The sequence below is a fragment of the Colletotrichum fructicola genome (assembly GCF_000319635.2).
Source record: "Colletotrichum fructicola Nara gc5 chromosome Unknown KSG_Nara_v1_contig08, whole genome shotgun sequence".
NCBI lineage: Eukaryota > Fungi > Ascomycota > Sordariomycetes > Glomerellales > Glomerellaceae > Colletotrichum > Colletotrichum fructicola.
Window position 1 is genome coordinate 902,588 of NW_027094058.1, and position 23,497 is coordinate 926,084.

General features: G+C 56.9%; 6 protein-coding genes across 6 annotated transcripts; 3 read left to right on the top strand and 3 right to left on the bottom strand.

Annotated features, from left to right (window-relative positions):
• Positions 1-1,568: 1,568 nt before the first annotated feature.
• CGGC5_v013290 (uncharacterized protein) lies at positions 1,569-2,610 on the top strand (the record flags this gene model as incomplete). The annotated part of the gene is made up of 2 exons (XM_032021683.1): positions 1,569-1,735; positions 1,794-2,610. 2 exons carry the CDS (start codon positions 1,569-1,571, stop codon positions 2,608-2,610), a joined length of 984 nt encoding a protein of 327 aa, XP_031881354.1.
• A 1,945-nt stretch (positions 2,611-4,555) lies between these two features.
• Positions 4,556-6,227, bottom strand: andK-1 (Cytochrome P450 monooxygenase andK; the record flags this gene model as incomplete). The annotated part of the gene is made up of 2 exons (XM_032021685.1): positions 4,556-4,903; positions 5,028-6,227. 2 exons carry the CDS (start codon positions 6,225-6,227, stop codon positions 4,556-4,558), a joined length of 1,548 nt encoding a protein of 515 aa, XP_031881360.1.
• Positions 6,228-8,159: 1,932 nt separating this feature from the next.
• CGGC5_v013292 (putative MFS-type transporter) lies at positions 8,160-10,240 on the top strand (the record flags this gene model as incomplete). The annotated part of the gene is made up of 6 exons (XM_032021686.1): positions 8,160-8,521; positions 8,600-8,617; positions 8,678-9,190; positions 9,251-9,484; positions 9,602-9,849; positions 9,918-10,240. The coding sequence occupies 6 exons, from the start codon at positions 8,160-8,162 to the stop codon at positions 10,238-10,240; spliced, it is 1,698 nt and encodes a 565-aa protein (XP_031881359.1).
• Positions 10,241-10,594: 354 nt separating this feature from the next.
• dtxS1-0 (Nonribosomal peptide synthetase dtxS1) lies at positions 10,595-13,864 on the bottom strand (the record flags this gene model as incomplete). The annotated part of the gene is made up of 1 exon (XM_032021687.1): positions 10,595-13,864. The coding sequence occupies one exon, from the start codon at positions 13,862-13,864 to the stop codon at positions 10,595-10,597; it is 3,270 nt and encodes a 1,089-aa protein (XP_031881358.1).
• Positions 13,865-15,545: 1,681 nt separating this feature from the next.
• Positions 15,546-18,641, top strand: carB (Carboxymethylproline synthase; the record flags this gene model as incomplete). Its single annotated transcript, XM_032021688.1, has 1 exon — positions 15,546-18,641. The coding sequence occupies one exon, from the start codon at positions 15,546-15,548 to the stop codon at positions 18,639-18,641; it is 3,096 nt and encodes a 1,031-aa protein (XP_031881357.1).
• Positions 18,642-18,744: 103 nt separating this feature from the next.
• Positions 18,745-23,068, bottom strand: CGGC5_v013295 (Arginine biosynthesis bifunctional protein ArgJ 2; the record flags this gene model as incomplete). Its single annotated transcript, XM_032021689.2, has 5 exons — positions 18,745-19,777; positions 19,831-20,349; positions 20,681-22,667; positions 22,724-22,824; positions 22,914-23,068. 5 exons carry the CDS (start codon positions 23,066-23,068, stop codon positions 18,745-18,747), a joined length of 3,795 nt encoding a protein of 1,264 aa, XP_031881362.2.
• Between the last annotated feature and the right edge of the window lie 429 nt (positions 23,069-23,497).

Below are 23,497 nucleotides of genomic sequence, written 5' to 3' on the forward strand. Positions count from 1 at the left end.
AAATACATAATAGGGGTCTCTGCGGCGTTGGTAGAAGCCATTCGCGCTCTGCTCTCGACCAATCGCTGATTTTTCGCATTCTCGTATTGTGTGACTGCCCCATAATGCTCCGCCTCCGGCCTCAAACGGGGCCTCGATGAACGATGATGATGATTTCCCCATGATTGAGAAAAATTCATTCTTTGAGGAAATACAATAATTTTTCCTCGGCCAGTTTTCGCATGGTCATGTTATTCTTACGAGCCCTTCCGCCCTGGACGTCTATGCCATACCTAGTAAGCGTTTTCTTTGCTTTTCGAAAGTACCCGAACCAAAGTCCGTTCAAATAGATCAAGCCCAAGGCACTTGAGACGACGGTAACCGTCCAATTAATGAAGACACCACTGTATCAATAATATGCTGTTTTGAATGCTGGAATAGACCAATGCAGTTTCCCTACTGCGTTGTTTACCTCTCAGAGGGCATAGATTAGGTAGGTCGAGGCCCTTGTGAAATACACTACGAATACGAACATTGCGGGCAAACCAGATGAGTTGGTCGCGGTAATTTTGCGAGACAGCTGCACATTAGCTTCAAAATAATGTCGTTATGTAATGGCAGTGGGCACATCAAGGGTAGACTCATCCAGATATCGAGCCCAGAGTCTGCGTCTGATCGCCGTCTTTTAGTAGCTGCCAACTCAGAACAGCAACCTCCACACCATCATCCTAACATGGACCTCGAAGTTCCGGAGCTAACGGGTGTCAGGTGAGCTCCCGCGAACCCATTGGTAAAAGGCGCAGCCCCGCAAAAGCTCGAGAAGCTTAATCCCAAGCTCTATGATGACCACAAGATGAATGGCCAGGACTACCGTCGCAGATAAGAAAAGTTTCAATTGAGAGGGTGTGAATGCCAAATAGGGGACCTGTGGACGCACGGGTTCCGAGAGCGAGGTACGGTGAATTGCAAGCCAATTGCTGGGTAAGGCAGGTTTTACCGAGAGGGGTTCAGTCGTGACAGCAGAGTCCCAGGTTAAGTTGAGAGACGTCGTTATCTACAACTCGATCATCCAGCTCGTCGTGTTCCGACGTTTCTGAGAATAGCGACGCCAAGCCGTACGTTCCATGCAAGCAGAGAAGGAATCTGGTTGTAACCATTGATGGATGCCCTCTCCGTCCCATCTTCTCGAATCTAGGATTAGAGCCGAAATGCACGTGGCTCGCTCTGAACCTTAACCCGCTAATGAAACGCACGGAGGTGGGAAACAAGCAGTCTTCGGGCGGCGGGACGATCAGACCCGGTGTAAATAAACACTCTCAAAGTCCAGATGAAACCGGACGCGAGGAAAGCTTCCAGCTGTACTCTCAACGATGCCTGGAAATGGTGAGTTTTAATGCAGGACATGGATGGATCGGGGGAGCAGTTCATTAATCATCTGAGGAGCGATGAACGCCCCGTTGAAAGATAAAATGTCAAGGTGTTCCAGATCTAGATGCTCCGTGTCTTTCACGTGTGCGAACATTTGGGTGATCAGCTATTACAATACTATCGTCGACAATACACAGTGTTGAATCGTCCACTCTCTCACCATGAGGTCCACATTGGTGCTTTTTACTGCCGCCCTGGGCTTGGTCCAGGGCTTGCCACAGCAACAGCCCGGTGGCGAAACGCCAATGGACAAGGCGAAGAAAGTTCCACAAGGCATAACGAAGGCAAAGGATGGCTCAGTCATTCTTGACACCACCGAGAAGGTGAAGTGAGTGTTGTCGTGATGTTATTGAAATGCGAGCGAGAGACACTGACAAATGTCATAGCGGCCTTGACATTCGCTTCCGCATCAGTGGCCCAGCTGCGCAGTTCACAAAGACGAGCAAGGTGCCCGATGGTAACAAGGAAGAAAACGCCAAGGGAGACCTCGGCTTGCACGTTTTACTCCACGGAGATAGCGGCTCATCCTTCTTCGACATGCCGAACCAGGGTGTCAAGGACAATTTGGCGGGTGTGACGGTCCTTGCCCCCGATCAGAATCTTCACTGGGGTGGTGGCAAGGGCTTCAACCGAACCGATGGCGTGGCCCATGCACAAGCTGTCAACGACCTTGTCATGAAGACATTGCCGAAGTACATGGCATTCAACTCCTCTAATGTGTACTTCACTGGTATTTCAGGCGGATCCCTTATGTTGAGTGGATACTTCATTCCTGCGCACATGGGAAATTTCGCTGGAGACGGTCACGGTGTCATGTTAGGCTGTGGCGCTATGGAGCCTAGGGTGACAGTTGAAGCCTCAGCCCGCGACGCCATGACGAAGACACGAATTCACTACCAAACTTCGCAGAAGGAGCTGGACCGCCTGCAAAAGTCTATCCCGATGGCGATGAAGGCCTACGAGGGCATTGCTTCAGAGAAGGGGTTGAAGAAGGAGGACATCAACAAGCTACAGACGGCCAATAACAAACCGGACGGAGGACACTGCCAATTTGATGGAATGGGCTTTGGATCTGGAATCCAGCTGGTTGTTGATCACTACACTGCTGTAATGAAGAAGGGTGGCAGCGGGGAGATTCCGGGGATTGGCAACGTGAACCAGGGCGTTTCGGGCCAAGAGTTGAAGTTCAAAAGCGGCAACTGAGGAAAGCCATATGAGTCGTGCGAAGTTGTTGGTGAATTTGCTTTGGGCCTGGTTTATGTACATATGCTACTATGACCGTGATATGGAGCATGAATGAATCAAGTTTCTCATCACATGCGACCGAATTAGACGATGCAAGAATCAACATAACTTAGCTTGAAGAGGTACAAGTCGACAAGGTTGCGGCAGTCTCGTCCTCAGTTTATCGACAGACACGGAAAGGGCGTGGAAAAGAAACACCTCGAAGGCTACTGAGTATAACACGCCGCGTTAGCACACCTAAAGAGGGGTGTCTGAGGAATTCCACAAAGATACCTATCGCCCGAATAGTATCAATAAATATATCTCAACCTATTTCTGTCAGATACGCTGAAGAGGCAGTCGGCCGGACTAAGGTAGTGTTTAGATCAGTGGAGACGCAACTCAAACATGACAGGAGTACAAGAGAATGTAAGGTTTTTATGCCATGAAGTCACAAGAAACCTGGGAAAAGTCAGTGAAAAGCGGATTACAATACATGACCCGTGCGCATTTTTCAATTAGTGCGTGGTAAAGCCATGGTGAATAAGATTGCCGTGCTAGTGAGACTTAGAAAGGCTGCCGCTATTTAATGGAAAATTGTACCACCGACGCCCAACTCAAACCACACATCTGCATGTACAATCTAGCTACGGGCTGGTCCTGAACAGGAACAGATGGAGAACCACAGCCAAATATCCAATTGATCCTATCGGCTACGCCAGAAAATTACACCTCCTCGTCCACCGACCTGAGTGCCTGGTTCGCCGACGTCAGCTGGTGGTTTGCCTTCAACATGTTGCACACCGAGGTGCCGGCGACGAAAGACCAGACCCCGTACTACCAAGCCAGCGAGAGGTTCAACAAGGCTGTTCTGTTGGGGCCCAAGGAGGATTGTGCGACGGAATCCTGTAAGGCAGTGGGGTATACCGGCAGCCAGGATCTATGCGGAATCAGTACACTTGCCCAGCTGATGACAAGCTGGAGCGCTGATGTATGTGAACAGGTTGTGGTTTCTTACTCTCTGGAAGCCATCCTCGTAACAATGTACCTCGTCGTCTTCACCATCCACCAAGTGACTCAGCAGTCGAACAACTCCTCAACAGACAATCAACGTACGAGAACTCTCTCTACGATGTGAAACATACCTCGTCCCACACTTCCTTCGCAACAACTGCATCGTCTCCCCCGCCCCCTGGGCCGCCGTCACAGCAAACAGCGTGGCACAACCCGGGATATCAGCCGTTTCAACAGCAAACAGCAACAGCAGCATCAACAGTCCCAGGTTCAGCACAGAAGCAGCTGGGATCCTTATTTCCACACGGGGTGGTGATTGTGATCAGATGACAGATCAATGCCTTATTAGTGCTATTCTGAACTTTCTCATATGGATTCTTTAGGATGAGGTATATGTCATGACGGCGTGTAATGGATTGTAAACATCAAGCATCGTACCGGTATACAAGAAGGTTTGGTAATGTGTGCAAATTAGACAAACACTTTCAGCATCTTGGTACTCGTGACTAAATCCCGAACTGTGACTTTGAGCACCAGGCAAATGCCGAAAACAAGACGATTCCGCAGTTACTTGACGATAGGGCACTTGACTCAAATTGAGTCCCAATCTCCTCAATTCTAAACTTGGGGAGAATGATTGATAATAACGAGCCCAACCGAATCTCCTCTAATACTGTGATACTATTTTAAAGAACCTGCGCGTTAACAGCCAGCCTTTCAACCTATGCTGCCACATCAAGGGTTTGTGCTCGCCCGAGTGTCGAGTGTCAGACTTGGAGGGATTCCTGTAGAGAGTGCCACCTTTTCTGGCTGCAGTCCTGAGCAGTCGCCGCTCTAGACTGAGACGAGCCTGAGTATGTAACTAAGTACCTGATCCAGATCCCGTCGTCGGCCTCGAGAGTTTCGCTGCTCAGGCCGCCCTCGACCATGCGTCGACTCGCAAGTCGCAACGGAGCCCCTTAGGAAGCGCATCCTGTGTGCCCAACTGCATCATGCTGTCGGCGTTGGTCGGGGAGGCCGCATCCTCCGAAATGCGGTATCTCAGTAGCAGATACGCCACCAACAACTTCACCTCGAGAGTGGCGAAGGCCTTGCCCAAGCAGATGCGCGCACCGTAACCCCACGGGATGTAGAACGTCTCCATGAACCGCGTCCGATCAGGGCCAGCATTGAGCCAGCGGCCAGGGTCATAAAGTCCCGGTTGGGGGAATGCTGATGGGTCATGCTGGATGGCCAATGTGGAGGTAGATACGACAGTCTAAAGATGGATCATGGACGTCAGTGAGCTGCTTCGGCAAGTCGGTGATTGTCGTGTGCATGGAGATGCGGTGGAGAGAAAAGAGTAATGAATCCGGAATAAGGACGAAGTCACGGCTACTTACCCCCTTTGGAACGAAAACCCCGTCATACTCTTTGCCAACCGGCACCACTCTCTCAGCGCGCCCACTCGAGAGGGGATTCAGACGATACGACTCCTTGACGCAGGCCTCCAGGACGGGAGCCGAGTTGATGGCGGCGAATGACGGGAACCCGTTTTCGCCGACGGGCAGGGCGAGAAGCTCTTGTCGGATGCGTTCCTGCCAGACGGGGCTGCGCGCGAGGTTGTACAGCACATAGGTGAGGGCCACCGTGGCGGTCGTCTGCGCCGCGTTCAAGTTGTCAAGCGTCTCCGCCTTCACCCACGAAGCCGGGAGCGGATCTCCCCGCTTGTCCCGGAACTGCTGAAGCCGGGAGAGGAGAGACGTGTTGTCGCGGTAACAGCTGTCGTCTTCCAGCGTGGCGGTCACCTGCCGTTCGCTCCATGCCGTGAGGTCGTCTTCCGCGCTGAGGAAGTCTTTCTTGCCGGCCAGGCGAACCATGGCGAACTTGACCGCGTGGTACACGAGGGGAAAGTTGAAGAGCATGGGATTCCACAGTTCGCAGTGTTTCAGTCCTTCCAGCATGTTCCGCTCCGGTCCCGGAGTTTCCACGGTCCTCGTGGAGTGGCCGGATCCGAATATCAGTTGCGTGATGTTGTCGAAGGCGTAAAGATTCACCCGGGAGAAGAAGTCAACCGTGGTGGATCCCGTAGCCTGGACGTGACGATCGATGTCCTCCAGGAAGGCGACGACGCGCGAGTGGACGGGGTCGACGCAGGCGGACGTGTGGATGGAAGTGGCCTGGAAGAAGGCGAAGCTGATCTTCCGCCGCTGTCGATGCTCCTCGTAATCGAGAGTGTTGAAGGTAGCCCGCTCCCCGTAGGATATGAAATGGTCGAAGTAGTGGCTTTTGGGATGGCGCCCGGCCGTACCATAGATCTCCCTGGTCGACGATGGGGTGCAGAACGACACCTCGCCCGGGGCGATCAAGACGACAGGACCATATTTCTGATGCCATTCATGAACCTTGGCACTCCTTTGCAAGTTCAGGTCAATCAGGGCGAGCGGAAGGCGAGATATCTTGCAGAATCGCGGCCCGGGGATGTGGGAGTAAGGAGAGAACCATAAGGCGTGGAGGACATAGCCGATAGCGAACAGCAAGAGGCAGGAAAGCACCGCCCACAGAGCCACGTGGCTTGGGACGAGAAAATGTGTCAAGAACATGCCAACAAATCGGACTGAGAAATATGAATGGAACACACACACACACACAAAGAACACGCGCGAGAATCTGGTGTCGATGACGGTTTTCAACCGTCAAGAGCTAGGTATTTATTTATCCAGACGAAGTCTCGACCGCACTGTACAGCCGGAGGACGTTTCGTCGCCCTGCCTGAGGCGGAACTGCACATCATGAGAGAAGTCCGTCTACAGTTCGTGATTCCACTTGCAAAAGGTCCCGTCATGGATCCTGTGGCCCACATATGGCGCGCCTCGATCAAGAATCTCAGCCTGCGTTGTGCCTTGTACAGACGCTTCGCCGGCGCAACGAACTAGAATCTTCCGCCACCATGTCCTTCACCCAGCCGTCAGGAGCCCAAGCTCGGGTGATTACCATCCTTCTCGTCGAAAGAGAAACTTCGCTAACGAAATGCTCCGCAGCCGCAGATCGGGCGTATAAGTGAAAGCTGAGAAATCTGACAGACTCCATGATGGATTCATGTCCTGCATAAGCTCGGGCGAATAGACTGTGCCGTAAGAGCTTCGTGTTCTATGTTTCGTGACTAACTCGTGCCCCTCGAGCAGCATGAGAACCCAGCCAGTAGTAAGATTCGCAAGTTGGCCAATAGTATTCTCAAGCAACTGAACGGAGGAATGAAGTTCATAAAACATCGCCTTAGTCAGAGTGGGGCGTACTGCCGTCACATTATGGCGTGCGCACGCCGACCTGGAAAGGTACGTGTTGATGTTACATACGCATAAGCTCACTCCTCGGTCTCACTTTTTGCCGTCACGGCCTTCACGTACACCGTAGGATTTGCTGTATTTGGCGCTATCGATAAAGATTCTGCATTACGGGGAAAGTTGCGTGGCTCGCGTTGTGTGAAGTCGAGCGGCGAGACTGGCCTAGGGTTAGGGTTGTACGGTCGCCAGGTCCGGTACCGGGTCGAGGGCTCAATTGAGGTTCAAGCTCTGGACTAGCAATCCCGTCTTCAGTCTTCAGTAGGACCAACTAACACTAACTAGGTAGGGACTTTTGTTGTCATCACCCCGCAATACGATCAGGAACGGGCAGCTGAACGGGCCTCGGTGGGTCATTAAGGCGGAATGAAATAGCCTTGCAATCGACAAGGAACTTGTGGGGCGGAACGGTGTGGGGTCTCGGCCCCGCCGACCCATACGGATGTCCAACACGACTGCCAACCGACAACATGCTATGTAGACATCACTACCTTCACTAATGCTGAAGTACGTCCAGACTTAAGTCTTAACAGTAGTAACTCAGACAATAGGGTCCGTGTATTGATCTTACGTATGGAGAAGAACGATATAATAGGTATGTGTGTGTCCATTGTAGCAGCTTACATAGGGAATAAGCCTCCCTTGTACAGATGTCGTACTACTGTTGCTTATACATAATGTATAATGTATATGTACTTATACCCTTGCGGTCAGTAATCCCTGATCCTGGTACGTACACTACTAAGCGTTCGGGTACACATCCGGTTATGTATCTGGCCCTGGATTACGTATTACGCGGCGTATGCCCCGCTTATGTTGGCCTTTTACAAGTGTTATGTTGCGGCTTACTATGCAGTATGTTGGCCGCCAACGCGGGTGGCTACCCCCGGATAAATGACTTGTTTCAGGCAATCTCCAGACCTTCCCCAGCAGGCAAGCGCTGAGCCTCCCCCGGAGTAGGCAGCAGCTGCGCCTCTCTCACCGCTGCCCCCTGTCTGACATTGGAGTTGGAGATCAGCCATCAGACTTTACCCCCCCCCCCTCTCCCCCCTGGGGCAGGGCGTGGGGGGCAACACATAGTAGGGCACGGAAAAAAAGCCGCAACATAAAATGACGGGCACAGGACATGATAGACAAAAATGGTCAGAAATTTGTAATTTGTTTAACAAACCGTCAAAGCGACCACCATCCACTATGGCGGTAACGGCAACAGCAACAGCGGCATCTTCCTACCAAAGTGCGCTTCCAGCTGTCACGAATGACCTGGACGCCTCGACCGATATACCCCTCGGATCAATGGCAAGCGAGAAACCGACGGCCCTGACCGAGGCAACCGGCGTCGACAGCGGCACCGCTTCAACCGATGAGGCTGCCGTGACCGACTCGGACGAGGCGGTGCATTCTTCAGACCAAGACCTTTCCATCACTGCGGCAACTATAATCATGGCTACATTAGCCGGCATCACGTTGACGAGCAGCCTGACTACCGGGTTTCTCGTCGTGGCACTTCCGAAAATGGCCAAAGACCTTGCCATCCCATCTGGCCTGTTGCTTTGGTAAGTTGTCCATCTGAGTCGCTCAACTTACTGCTCCACGGCATCGGACTCGGCTGCTGACCACCCCCGATTCATTAGGCCGGCCTCTATTTACGGGTTTGACTCACCCCTTACGCCCCGTACTTCCAACTTGCTAATCCCTGACCATCCATTTAGTCTGACGGGTGGATGCTCTCTGCTCATCGTCGGCACCGTGGCCGATGTCGTCGGCAGCCGCATCATCTTCCTCGCGGGATGCCTGCTGCTGGTGGGATCCGTCCTCGGCAGCGGCCTGAGCAACACACCGACCCAGCTCATCGCCTTCCGCGGCGTGCAGGGAATCGCCGCCTCCATGTTGCTGCCTACCGCCATGAGCCTGCTCACCCTGTACTTCCCCGTCGGCAAACGTCGCAACCTCGGCTTCGCCTTGGTGGGCGCCGGTCAGCCCACGGGATACTCAGTCGGTCTCTTCCTCGGCGGTTTCTTTGTCGACTCCATCGGCTGGAGGTACGGCTGGTACCTGGGCGCCTGCGTCGCCTTCGTCGTCTTTCTCTCTGCGCTTTTCGGCATGTCCAAACACCCCAAGGACGGGGTCAGGCCGTTCACGTGGGACAAGATCTTGCTCCGTATCGACTGGGCCGGTGCCGTCGTCGCGAGTGCCTGCCTGGGCATGTTCTCCTACGTCTTGGCGTGAGTCGACCCTTCCCACCTGTCTACGCTGTAGTATCCGTCTTTGACCCATGAACATAGTATCGTCTCGGACGATGGTCAACAGGTACGAGAACCCACCCAGATCGTGCTGCTCTCCATCGCCGGCGCTCTCGTCCCCGCCTTTGTGTGGTGGATGTGGCGCCAAGAGAAGCTTGGCAAGCCTGCCTTGATACCCAACTCCCTTTGGAAGACGGCCGCCTTCTCGTCCATCTGTGGCATGGTCTTCCTGACCTGGGCCATGATCCAGAGTCTGGAATACGTCTTCAGCCTTTTGTGAGTTCCCGTGCCCTTCTCATCCACACGAGATCCCATGCAGGCCCACCAATCTTCACCTTCTTTCCCTTGATCCTCCGTGATGACGATCGCTGATGATACCCACGCCCAACTCAGCTTCCAGAATGTGCAAGACCTCTCCGCACTGCAGACGTCGCTCCGTTTCATCCCAAATGTCGTTCTTGGCATCATCTTCAGCGTCGCGCTGGGCGTGATGCTCCACCGGGTGCCGGTGTACTGGATCGTGCTTTCGACTTGTCTCCTGTCCGCCATCTCACCTCTGGTGATGGCGCTGGTCGACCCGGGCTGGCCATACTGGTATGCCTCATTCTGGGCCATGCTTTTGTCTCCGCTTTCGGGTGATAGTAAGTCTTCACGACCTTGGCCTCCATCAACGATCCTTTGAACTGACAAAAGCACCCCCGTCACAAAGCCTTGTTCGTCGTCTCTGCCTTGATCATCACCAGCACCTTCCCCGAGGGGACCCAAGCCCTCGCCAGCGCCGTCTTCAACACCTTCTCCCAGTTCGGCACCGCCGTCGGCTTGGCCGTGGTCGGCGTCATCTCTTCAACCGTATCGCAGAGTTCCCAGTCCGGTCATCATGCTGGGAACGACAGTGAAGACTACTCGAAGGACGATTTGTTGAAGGGGTACAGGGCCAGCTTCTGGGCCATGTTTGCCGCGGCGGCCCTGACTTGCGTGCTTGGGGCCCTTGGTTTGAGGAAGGTATCGAACAAAGGCCTGAAGGCTGAGTAGATGAGTAGCTTGAGGGTTTTTGACCACATGAGTTTTGCGATGACCTGGAGGCGCGCACATCATAGAACGGTCTCTATTTGAGGCACACCTGTCCACAAGTAGACTTGATAGATCGTTTACAACGGCATCCGGTTCAACCGCAAGCCGAATTCATCCAGACCATGAAATATGAGCAAATCCCCATCATACACACAGTATATTCCGGTCCTTCAGAAGAGGTCGAAACTTGTCTCCGAGTCAGTTTGAACACAGGAATTTCCGGAAACGCTAGGCTTGAACAGAGCAAATGTGATGAAATTCATGATTCTTGATTCTTGGTTCCTGATTCTCTCGACTTCTGGGTTGAAGAATACGCTAGGACAGCCCCTCCACAAACAAACAGAATTTCCCCAGCAGCTCTTCCGCCCTCTCGACCGACAACATGCCCGTATGAGCAAAAATCTGCAACTCCGTCTTCTCCCCGCGCGGGAACGAAATCACGTACAGGAAATACGGCAGCCGCCGCGGATTCTCGAACCGGCGCAGCGTGCTCATGAACCCTTCCTCCACCGTCAGGGAGACCTCGTCCTCCACGTTCTGGTGCTGCGTGCAGGAGAAGAACTCGGCGCCGCAGTTCTCCGCAACCTCCTTGAACCCCAGAGAGTCCGCGTCGCCCATGGAGATGAACTGCTCCTGGATGGCGGACGCCACCTCTCCGATCGATGCGGACCCGGTGTCGACCCGTACGGGCACGACGTTGACGCAGCAGCCCACCATCGTCTCCAGTCCCGGCATCGCCGCGTTGCGTCCGCTCACCAGCCGCCCGAAGACGACCTCTCCGTCGCCGTCTTGTAACCGGGACAGGAACACGGCCCAGGCGGCGCTCATGTAGGAGGCCGGGGTGATGCCTGCGAGAGGTTTCGGCGTGGCTACCTCCCTCTCGACGCGGAAAGACTGGGCCCCGACGCCCTGCGGCGCCCCGGGCCGCAGGACTCGCAGGCCGTCGTTCTCGTGAGATGTGCCGGCCGGGGAGGTCGACGACCCTTCCAGAACACCGCGCCAGTATGCGACTGCCGAGTCACGCGTGCGGGCGACGTGAGCCATGTAATCCGCGAAGTTGGTGGGCTCCGGCGCGATTGGCGTCCCCTGGTAAGAGAGCATCAGGGCGTTGAAGATGACCCCGATCGATATCCCGTCGTACTGCGCGTGGGAAATCCGCAGCACGAGGCGGTTGGCCGACCCCGCCTTGCGGAGCACGAAGAAGCCCACGATGGTTTGATGGCGGCCGAATGTGGCAATGTCGTCGAGGCAGAATTTTGCGAGGGCGGTGTCCGGGTCGGACTCGGCTTCGATGATGCGGAAAATCAGGTCGACGGTGCGGGGGATGACCATCCAATGCTTTTCGGCGGAAGGGAGGAAGTAAGCCCGGAGAACGGGAAACGCCTCCAGGAGGTCACGGCAGCTATTCTCGAGCTTGGCCAGGTCGATTGACGGGGGGAGGTCGAGGTAGAAGTAGTCGACAAGTTGCAGGGCGTCGGACAGACCCTCCACGGCCAGCGATTCCTGCATATCGGAAAGCGGCAGTATCTCCATGATGTCCTCCGGACCCAGGGGACCACGGTGATCCAGCTCTCCTGGAGAGATGACGTCGAGAGCGCCATTTGTCGACGGATGATGTTGATCCTCCACACCGTTGCGATCGGTCTCGTTGCGCGGCTTCGCAGAGGTCGTGAGCACGGCGAGTCCAGAGAGCACCGGGTGCCGAAAGATATCCGCAACGGATATTTGGACGTCGACTTTTCGCGCCTCGGCGACGAGTTTCATAGCGGTGATGGAGTCGGCGCCGAGACGAAAGAAGTTGTCGTCCAGGCCGATGGAGTCGCCGTCGATGCCGAGGACGCGAGCCCAGAGAGTTTGCAAGGTGCGTTCCGTCTCGGTCCGGGGCGCCCTCCGGGCTGCTCGTTCGCCGCCCCCCGTTTGCGAAGCAATTCGATCCATGAAGAAAGACGAGCCCATCTCGCGCAGGAGTTTCCGGTTGGTCTTCCCGGTCAGGGTGAGCGGTATCTGGGGCATGGCGAAGAAGAGCGTGGGGATCATGTAGGGCGGTAGATGCCTCGCGAGCCCCGACGCCACCTCGTCCTCCAAGTGCACGAGCCTGATGCCGTAGGTCTGATCGTCGTCCGTCTGCAAGAAAACGGCCAGGAGGTGACCGGTTTCCGCACCGGCCGGCAGGATGGCCTCCGCCACGACTCGCGTCACGTCCGGCATGCAGGCCGACACGTGATGCTCGACCTCGCCGAGTTCGATCCGGTTCCCGCGGATCTTGACCTGGGTGTCTTTCCGGCCGGTGACGACGACATTTCCGTCGGCGTCATAATGCGCGAGATCCCCCGTCTTGTACAGCCTGCCGGTCCGTCCGGGAACGCCCGGTCCGCCACGGACCAGCCAAGCCGGGTCTCGGACGAAGACGTCGGCCGTCTTCTTCGGATCGTGAAGATAGCCCTGGCCGACGATGGGCCCTTCGATCAGCAGCTCGCCGGTCTCGCCCCACGGCAACAGCACGTCGTGGTCCGCGGGGTCGACAATCCACGCGACGGAGCCGATGCCTCTGCCGCTGTGACGGAGCCCGGTCACGGTCGAGGCGGCGCAGTTGGCCGTGCTGATCGGGGTGCACTCGGCCGGGCCGTAGGAGTTGACGACCTGGGCTTTCCCGCACCAGAGCGTGGTTTCCAGGTCCGTCACCTGCTCGCCCAGGAGGAGCAACGTCTCCAGCGCGGGCAGCGCGTCGGGGTTGAGGAGGCGGGCCACGGTCGGGGTCAGGTTGGCGAGCGTGGCGCCCATGCGCGCCATGGAGCCCTCGAGGCTGTCTTTCCGGTCGGCGTCGCTGGGGATGCACAGGCAGGCCCCCGTGGTCAGCGTCGCGAAGAGGTTGTGCACGGCCACGTCGAAGCTGTAGGAGGCGAAGTCGAAGACTCTCGAGGCGGGACGGAAGCCCAGCGATTTGTTCTGGTAGTGCATGGCCGAGCACAGGTTTCCGTGGGATAGCATGCATCCCTTGGGCATCCCGGTGCTGCCGGAGGTGAAGACGACGTACAGCAGGGACTCGGGGCGCAGTGTTGGTGGCTTGAGCTTCGGATGCTCGTCCAGGGGTGACGACGGCGGTCGAGGTAGGGGTTCCTGGCGAAGAGAGTGACCGACCGTGACGACGGTTACCGGGAGTTGAAGCTGCTCACCCATGGCGCCGTGGGAGAGCGACGTGAGGATCAGGTTGGACTCGCATTGCTGGATGATGACTCTGAGACGATCCGTGGGCAACAGAGGGTCCAGCAGGAGGAAAGCCGCTCCGGTCTTGACGACGGCGACGACGGAAACGACCGTCCACTGCGACTTCTCGAAGCACAGCGGCACGATGTCACCGGGCCCGGTGCCGAGAGACTGAAGCCGGACGGCGAGTCGCGAGGCCAACTCGTCGAGTTCCCGGTAGGATAGATCACCATCCCAGGCACAAACGGCCGGGGCGTCTGGCTGTGCGGCGACTACCCTCGATATCATGACATCCATGCGACCCTCGACCCCTTGCTGCACTGATGAGTTCTGCTCCCATATGCGGCCCCGGCCATCTACGTCAGAGACGGATTTTGCCATCGTGGTCGTGGTGATCTTGGGAGGGCCGGTAAGGGCTGTTGTATGTGTTGGGGTAGAATGTGTCAAGGTAGACTAGGTAGAGAGTGTTCAAACAGACCATCGGTTGCAAAACACACATCACCAACAAGACCTCATAATGCCACCTTGAACTTGTCGTCAGAACCAAGCTTCTAAGTTGTCATGTAGACCATGTATATACAATTAAGAGGTATGCAACCATCGGGGTCGACATCGACATGCATGCAACCCAATCAAGCTTTACAGCTTTGGTGTACGGATAGTTCGTCTAATGGCATGACGCAGTCAAATAAGCCTTCCCCGCAGACTTGGCTGACAAGGCCCGAGCCGGCCCCGTCCGGAACACTAAGGTAGTCCCTAGGTAAGTAGGTACGAATAAGCCAGTCGGACCGAAAAGCCTTTCCGGGTCCTGCCGCAGGACCCGCAAGGTCCAGGCAGAACACTGAAGTCCTTCCTGCCTGGACCGCCCCCAGTCTCCGCGATCAATCCTCCACATTTACTTGGTCGAGAATCCTTTCCGTCTTGATGACCCAGCCACTTGCATATGTCTAGAGACTCTGCCACCAGCAGCGGCAAAATGCGAAAAAAAAACCGAATGTTGACCCACTAACCGCGCGAATAAAGGCCCAAATCCCTTACCTTCGAATGAGTCATGACCGACCTATTGGATACTACGTACGGAAGATGACAAGATCAAAGACAGCAAGGATCACAATCCCATCAGCAGGCGCACAAGTTCCATTAACAGGGTGGATGATTACTACTAGGAGGCTAGACGAGGCTGAAAAGCACCATATCTTACTTGTAGATATGGACCCGAGGTGGGGGGTGGAGAACTAAGGTCGGAGTACGTACCTTGAGTATCTAGGTACCAGCCGAGACTACCTTAGCTTAACGAGGCAATGTGGAGCAAGGTCCACCCCATGTGCCCTCGGTCAGGTATCCGTACCTTACCTAGATACTGCGGATCGAATCCCTAACGAAAGTTGGTGTGCATGGATCCGTTCGTGGGGGTTATTTTAGTGCAGGTACTGCCCTGGGCGGTTACTAATGTACCTTAGGTAAGTAGTTAGACAGACGCTGAGAAATACCCTGCGGCTATTGGTTGACATGGTGTGCCGGGGGCCGTACATGGCCGGGTGGGTCCCCACCACCCGGAGCCGCGCCGAAACTTTCGCGGAAGGATTCCAGCGTCCGCAGTCTCACGTCAGCTACACTGTACTTCTTATGATGGGTAAGTTTAACCCCCGACACTTGTATCATCCATGGATGGAGAATGCGGCCCACAGATAGCTCGCATTGAATGACTGCAGTGTGGAATATTACTCAACACCATCAACAGCGAGAAGTACTATGTGCCTATGGGGGCAGCTCAAGCCATGGGTATACGGCTGGGATGTTTTACTTTGGCCCGCAACCACAGTAGAGGCTGTAGACTCCTGTATATAAAGAAAATAAATCATCTACAACATGATGAGGTTGTGCAAGCCGACTGTCACAGGTTGCATCTCATCACTCTGCTCTTACTTTTCTAATTCGGTGCACACTTCACACTTCACACTTCACACTTCACATCTCAAGTCAATCTCATAGCCTATTTAAGGCAGGAAACGTACCTACTTAGATTCCAAAGCCTGTCCCCTGGCATCACCACATAATCACAATGCCTGGGTCTCTGACGAACGGTTCTCTGACGAACGGTTCTCTTACCAATGGTTCTCTTACGAATGGTTCGTCTCCCGTCGCCGGCGACGAGTCCTCGGATCACTTCGTGGTCCATATCTCGTCCGGGACCGCCTTGGTGGAGTTCTCCAAGGGCAACCGCCAGAACCCTTTCAGCCGGCCAAAGATGCGCGAGTTGACGGCCCTCACCAAGAAGCTGGCCGACGATGAAGAAGTCGGCTGCATCGTGCTGACCGGTGGCGAGGGCCGCTCCTTCAGCGCTGGTGGCGACTTCCACGAGACCTCACACTTCACCGGAGGCGACGAGGTCGACGCCTGGATCGACGACTTCACCCACCTCTACACCACCGTCGCCGGCATCTCCAAGCCCGTCGTCGCAGCCATGGACGGCTACGCCATCGGATTGGGCCTCCAGATCGCTCTCTGCTGTGACTACCGCATCGGCGCCGACACGTGCCAGCTCGTCATGCCCGAGTTCCGCATGGGCATCGCGTGCAACTTTGGCGGGCTGATGCTCGAGGCTACCGTGGGCCGCTCCGTCATGCAGAAGATGTTGTTCACGTCCGAGAAGTGGGATGCGCCGGCGGCGCTGCGCGACGGCCTGCTGCACGAGGTCGTCCCGGCCAAGCAGCTGGTCGCCCGCGCGCTGGAGAGGGCTCGCACCATCAGCTCGTGGGCGCCCTCGGCCGTTCGCGGAACTCGTCCGTACATCAACGCCAAGTTCTGCAAGGACCTGGTGGATCTCGGAGAGTCGGCCAAGCGCACCCACCGTGGTGCGTTTGCCGCCGGTGATGCTCAGAAGAACATGAAAACCATCATCAAGAAGAGCCAGAATCATGTTCAGGTTCGGAAAGAAGAGGCGTCGCCTTCGTGGGTCCTGTTCGCCAACACGACCATCTCATCCCTTGAAAAAACCCTTCAAACCGTCACGGCCTCCGGCATACACGTCTACGGACAGGGACATGCTTTGACTTCCGGGTCCTACACTTGGCTCGACGGAGATGATGGTGCTTCACCCTCGGCCCATGATGAGTGGGACACGTTCATCGAGTCCCGCGGCGACATTCTTCGCGCCAGAGCGGGTGCTATGAGTGATCGACCACTTTTCGCGACACGCAACACCACCACGGGAGCTTGGGCTGTCGGCACCGACGCATTCACGCTGCACCTTGCCCGCTCGCAGTGGGGCATGCACACCGGGTTGACGAATCCGTCCGTCATCTACCGGGACGAGACCACCGCCTTCATCGGCGTATCAAAGGTCCCGAGCAACTCGAGCATCGAGCTGCGCAAGACCGGCAGCGGCGATGCTCAAGGCGGTCGATGGAAGCTCTCGACCGAACAGTTCCGCGACCCCATCTTGGCTGCCTTGAGCCCGCAGATCCGGGACTTTGCCCTTGCCGGCTCCAGTTTCGTCTCGGCCCTGCAAGGAGCCGTCTCCCAGATGACCCAGAACGGAGACGGCTCCGTCGCCACCCTCCTTTCCGGCGGCATCGACTCGGGTGCCGTGACCGCCTTCGCCGTCCTGTCCGGCCTCAAAGTGACGGCCTACAGTGCCGGCACCCCCTGGGGCAACGAGCACAGCGAGGCCAAAGAGCTCTGCGACTTCCTCGGGATCCCGCACGTGTGCGTCGACTTCTCGGCCGAGGAGCTGCTCGCCGCCGTCCCCGAGTCTATCCGCGCCATGGGCCACTCCGAGAACGAGCGCGTCGACATTGCCATTAGCATTACAGCCATGCTCCGCAGCGGCATCATCAAGGAAAAACACATCCTGACGGGTTACGGCAGCGACTTGGTGAATCTCGGCCTGCCTCCCGCGTCCGGTGCCGATGATGTCGACGCCTTGATCAAGGACATCATCGACGGCGTCGACTGCTCGCGTAACAGCAACGAGTTCACCGACTTCGTCGCGCATACTTACGGCAAAAGGCTATCGCACCCTTACTGGCACAAGGATGTCGTTCTGTCCGCTCTGGACATCCACCCGGCCTGCAAGATCCGCGGAGGTCGTGAGAAGGCCTTCTTCCGTGCCGCCATGGAGCCGTATGTGCCCATGACAACCGCTTGGCGCAAAAAGATCGGCATCCACCTCGGAGGCGGTCTGCAGGGCGGGCTCGACGCGACTTTTGGCAGTCGTGAGCTGAAGATCCAGGCCTACGACGAGTGCTTCCGAGCCATCTCATCCCGCGTCCTGGAAGACGGCCCTCTCGCTAGCGTTACCAACCTGGCGCCAAAGGTTGACCACCTTCGTCAGCACACGCCCATGACACCGTCCGGCGCCGGACGCTTGCTCCACTGGGACGGTACCGCCTCGGAGGAGGCCCTCGGCAAGCTTTCCGAGACACTTCTGGAGATCCTCAAGGGCGCCGGCTTCGTGCTCGTCAAGAATCTGCCCCTCGGCGAGGAGCAGTTCAAATCCCTCGTCCACTGCCTCGGCGACCCGGTCCAGCACAAGTGGAAGACGGGCTCCAGCGACCTGATGAAGCTGAACGCCACGCACGACAAGGGCAACGTCGTGCTCGGCCGCGGCCCCCTGCCCCTGCACACGGACGGCATCCTCATCGGCCAGTACCCGGACCTGATCATGCTGTACGCGGCCGAGTTCTCCGACGAGCCCGGCTCCGGCGAGACCTTCATCGTCGACCAGGTGCGCGCGGGCAAGGAGATGCCGTCGGACCTGCGCGAGAGGCTGAGCAAGGTGACTTTCGAGTACCACATCCAGGAGCAGGGCCACTACCCGAGGACCTCGTCGGAGCAGGGGATCCGGGTGCCGCCGTTGCAGGTCGGCGAGGACGGGGAGGCGTCGCTGCGCCTGTGCCTGCCCTTCCCGACCGGCATCGAGCGCAGCTGGGCCATGAAGGCCGTCAGCACGGTTCCCGGGGTCGAGGTGGACTCGGACGCGCTCCTGGCCGACTTGGAGCGCTATCTGCTGCAGCCGAGGTATATGTATCAGCACCGTTGGAACGTGAATGAGTTCCTCGTGTTTGAGAACAAGACTACCCTGCATGGCCGCACGGCTATCAGCGAGGGCGGTCTTCGCTCGCTCTATCGGGCCCAGGTACACAGGCGTGCCTGATCACTTGTGTCCCCATTTCAAGTGTGCTTGAATGACCTAGAACGCGATGGAGAAGTATGGTTATGCAGTAAATATAAATCTATGAAGCGTGCCCTGTGTTTGTCTATCCACCGTTCACAGCGACAAAGTCCTGCGTCAGATTTGATGTCCAGTAAACTGCCTCATATTTCTGTTTGTGAGACGTCATTCCATCCTTCTCGTCATCCAAATCGACATCGTCCATATCAATGAGCGCTTCAATATCTTCATGCTCGAGCAGAGCCCTGGCCGCCGACGCGTCCACGTCCATCGGCATGCCCCTCCGGAGCACGACCACCGGCCTCTCCGTGTCCGCCAGACGCCCGACGGGCAACACGCTCAGCGAAACGCGCTCCGGGACGATGGCTCGGCTCTCGTCCACCCGCAGCGCCTCGGGATCAGGGCCGTCTCCGAGCTCGTGGTCCCGGGGCCCGGGAACGTCGAGCAGCGAGGATCCGACCGCCGCCAGGACGGTCCCGCCCCAGTTCTTCAGGTCGCCGGCCGTGACGCCCGTCTTGACCAGGACGGAACGGGCCACGGCGCCGGCGACGCGCCTGGCGCGGGCGGGCGACCACGCGCCCCGGACGCGGATCGTGATGAACTTGGTCGCTCCCTCGGCGTCTCGCACGACCAGCTTCGCCATCTCCGTCATGAGCTCGTCCAGAGCCTGCTTGAAGGCGCGGAAATCGTCCGGGGCCGCCGCCTCCGTCGAGCGTTCCGCGTCTTGGCCGATCGTCTTCCCGCCCGCGGCACCGTTCGCGAAGATGGCGACCATGTCGTTGGTCGACGTGTCTCCCTCGATGGAGATGCAGTTGTACGTCTTGTCTGTGGCGTCCGCGAGGAGTGCCTGTAGGTCCGAAGCCAGGATGGGAGCATCCGTGCAGATGATGCCCAGCGTCGTGGCCATGTTGGGGTGAATCATGCCGGCGCCCTTGGTGATCCCGGCCATGGAATAGACGATACCCGGGTTGGAGGGCAATTCGAACTGTCGAGAGGCGAGCTTGGGGAAGGTGTCGGTGGTGCATATCGCCTCAGCAGCTCCCAGCCAATGCTGATGTGAATTTCCCATGCGCTCGGGGAGGTGTCGGATGCTTTGGAGGACCTTATCCATAGGAAGCCTGGAGCTAATAAGCATCGTATCGTCCTAAAGACATGACGAACCAGGTCTCACCTCTCACCCCCCTTACCAGTATGCATGACTATCACGGAAGGCGGTGTCTCTCCAACAGCTACGGTGGCAGAAGATTGTGACACCAACAGCTCGTTGGCCGTATTCATCATGGCTGCAGCATCGTCCAGCCCGGCCTGGCCAGTGAACAGGTTCGCACACCCGGCGTTCGCGATGACGCCTCTAAGTCCGTTCCCCTTGGTCGCCGAGAGGTGTTTCCGCGACACCGTGACAGAAGCGGCGGGGAATTTATTCCGAGTGAAAACCGCCGCCCCGCAAGACGGCACGTCGGACTTGACCATGGTCAAGTCCGGCCGGGTTCTCTTCGTGCTGTTGATGCCGGCATTGATGCTGGCGACGGAGAATCCCTTTGGATAGAAGCCCGAGTCGGGCACGAACCTGCGCTTGTTGGCGGGGATGGGCGCGTTCGCGTAGAGCTCGAACTTGTTGGAGAAGCGGCGCAGTTGCTGACGGACAACATGAACGCTTCTCCTGGGAGGCCAGAGGGCGGTCACGGTCACGCTGCGGATGAGGGTCACCATTGTGATGAATGATATTATGGGTCTGGATGGACCATGGACCATGGGCTGGGATGTCGGCTCTTTGGATGTTGGCGCGTCTTAGTTCCCGGGTACGTGCATGTGGAGGAGGAAAAGGAAAGTGCAAGTTCGGAAATAGCCCTAACCCTGATCCCTATTCCGAAATGTGGCTGTGTATGACATTATCACATGAGCTGTTGTGACTTGCTTGGCTCATCCTATCGCGCTTTCATCATTCTACTGAACATGTGAAGGTTTCCCTGACGAGTTCCCCCAGTCCTCGAGCCTGTTCCCTTCCATCACGTCCAGCCAACCTCCCAGTCACACCAAAGTACGCCAAGAACGGCCACTTGCCCTCCACGGACGGATTCCCGATCACGTCTCCGACGTTCTTGTACACCTTGGAGTTCGTGATCCATCTCGCCAGGGACGCGGGGAGCGCATCGGTGCCCAAGAACGTGCCTCCGCGTGTTGCTGCCGAGAACACAATGTGCGTTGGAAACTGGCTGCTTGGCTGTAGAGGCCGAGACAAGGCCCGGATGTGCGTCTTCACCACATCGTGTGCCGATTCCCCCTCCCCGGGCGGAACCAGAGCTGCCAGGAGCTGCAAGGCATAGTAGTCGATGCCGTAGGTGTACTCCACCGAGTACGATTCCTGATGGCCGGGAATCCTGGCGTTGATCTCGATGAGAAACACGCTGGGGTCTGGCTCGTTACCGGTCGAGGTGCTGTCCTCTCGAGGTACGACCTCGACACCTCGGTCCGTCAAGGCAAATCGCGCCTTGCTGTTCTCGACCCGCGCCTCGAGGTGGAATATCCCGTTGCGGATTCCCAGTCTCTTCAGCTTCTCGGCCAAATCACGCTTCAAGAGATCCACTTCGTCACTCGGCAGGATCGATGGCAGGATGTCGGAAGTTTCGGCGAAGGAAATGGACGATGATGGAGTTTGAGGTCCAGCTCCCCTGTTCGGGACCCCGGACGCGTTGGAATCGGCAATCTCGTCGACCTCGGCCGAGGTGGGGAAATCGTCGACGACCTCACCCCAGATGAGCTTCCCGTCGAGAAACACCAGGTTCACGTCCACCTCCGGCCCGGAAGCGTACGGCTCTAGGAGGGAGCTGGTCCCGGGGAACTTCTGCTCGATCCGGTCCACCGCCATAAAGAGGTCTGCTTCCGACGACACCCTCGTCACTCCCTCGGACGCACACCCGATGGCGGGCTTCACGATCAAGGGGTACTGCAGCGGAGTCTTCAATCCGGAAAGCTTCTGCCTCAAGTCCGCGAGCCCTTGCACGGAGAGGACTTGCGTGTCCGGACATACCGCCTGGCGCATCTTCGCCTTGTCACGACAAAGATGGATGGATTGCGAGGGGTTCGTGGGCAGCCCCATCTTCTCGGCCACCAAGGCGGTCACATGGGTGTAATAGTCGTTGAACGTGGTGATGCCATCCACCGGCTGTCGGCTGTGCGAGAGGGCCTCGACGATGCGATCAGGCAGCCCGTCGTCTTGCGTCAGGTCGCAGGGAACGAACTCGACACCACCGCCCTCGGCGGCCAACTTCCGGGCCCATTCGTGATCCCTTTCCAAGATGATGAGATCGATCCCCAAGGCGCGAGCGGCGCGGTACATGCCCATACCCGCAGTCGCGGCCACCATCTCGTTGGGTCTGGCCTCCACGACAGCCAGTCGGAACTTGGGAAGCGGCGAGTGACTGATCCAGGGAAATGAGAGTCTTCCTGTGACCTCGGCTTCTAGGAGGGACAAGGTGTACTCCACGAGCTGAAGTTGCATACTCGGCAGTTGTTTCTGCAGCATGGCACCCACTGCGCCGTCCAATGCCCTCGGAATGACGCGAGTGCCCTCTTCGAAGTCGAACGCGTGGATCTCTTTTTCTGTTGAAGTGAAGTCGGCCGCCTCCTCGACGAGGTCGCAGGTCAAGAGCCGTCTCTGGACAAGGTCATTGCGGAGGGCGTAGCCGTCTACCGTCGGAAGTAGAAGTTTCACGGCCGTGATCGAGGAGGCGTACTGTGCGATATTTCTGTCCACGGCAGCTCGGACGAAGCGCCTGGCCGCCGAGTCGACGGCGTCATGCGGGCCCCAAAGAAATCCACCGAGTCCGCGGTTGTCGTCGCCTGCGGAACTGGAAAGACTCGAAGCCCCTTTGCCATACTGAGGCATGACAGATATTGCGACGAGAACCAGGTCGAGAGTCCGGCATGGTGGTTGGAGAGACCTGTTGTCATCCGGGTCTTCGACAGCCTTGGGTTGGCCGTTCAGCTTCCAGTGGCAACGAAAAAAGACTGGGCCTCGTGTTAGCAAGAGAGTCGACGACTCGGGACGAGACCACCTCGCACACCTCTATTGCCTGCGACGATTGCGTCGAATTCCTCAGTTCCACCGAGGTGGGCGGCATTACGAGTACTGATGCTGTCCGACTGTGGCATCTTGCGGGGATGACTTGAAGCCAGCTGTGTGTGTGAGCGTGTGTGAGCGTGTTGTACACCTTTGATGTCATGTAGTGGTATGATGTCTTGGGGGAGCAGAACCTTGAGAAGGCTCGAACACGGGTAAAACCACGGTTTTCAGCTGTCCTTGCCCTGGGGATGGACGAGACCCTGACAAAACCCGGTTCCGAAAACCGGAGTTCGTTGGAATCGAAGTATCCAGGAGTACCGGTTAATGGGTATATCTTTCGAGACATAGTAGGTAGTCACATTCGTCTTGATTAGGTATCATGCCGTGGCAAGGGTAGGCGAGGCGAAAATCCTGAAGAGGCCTTGCTGCAACGCTGCAACGCTGACGACTTTTAGGTCTGGTGTTTTTATTCAGTCGCATCTCGTTTCCTGCATATGCTTTTATCCGGAATTCCTTCGCATTTGATGGGGGTGGGGGTGTCGGTGTCGGCCCGTCTGACCCAAGTCCTTGGCCTGATCAAGATCACCGTACCCCGGGGACAGCTGTGGGGTGTGACTAGGATGTAAGACATGGATGAGGGAGTACCCAGTTCAAGACCCACACATGTCGGTACTCTACATGGGATGGGTGGGTGTGTATTGATGACTGCGGGCTGCGCCGCTCGGAAAGGATTCCAAGAGTCATCAAGGCGGAAAGGGAGGATTCCAAGCTGGCA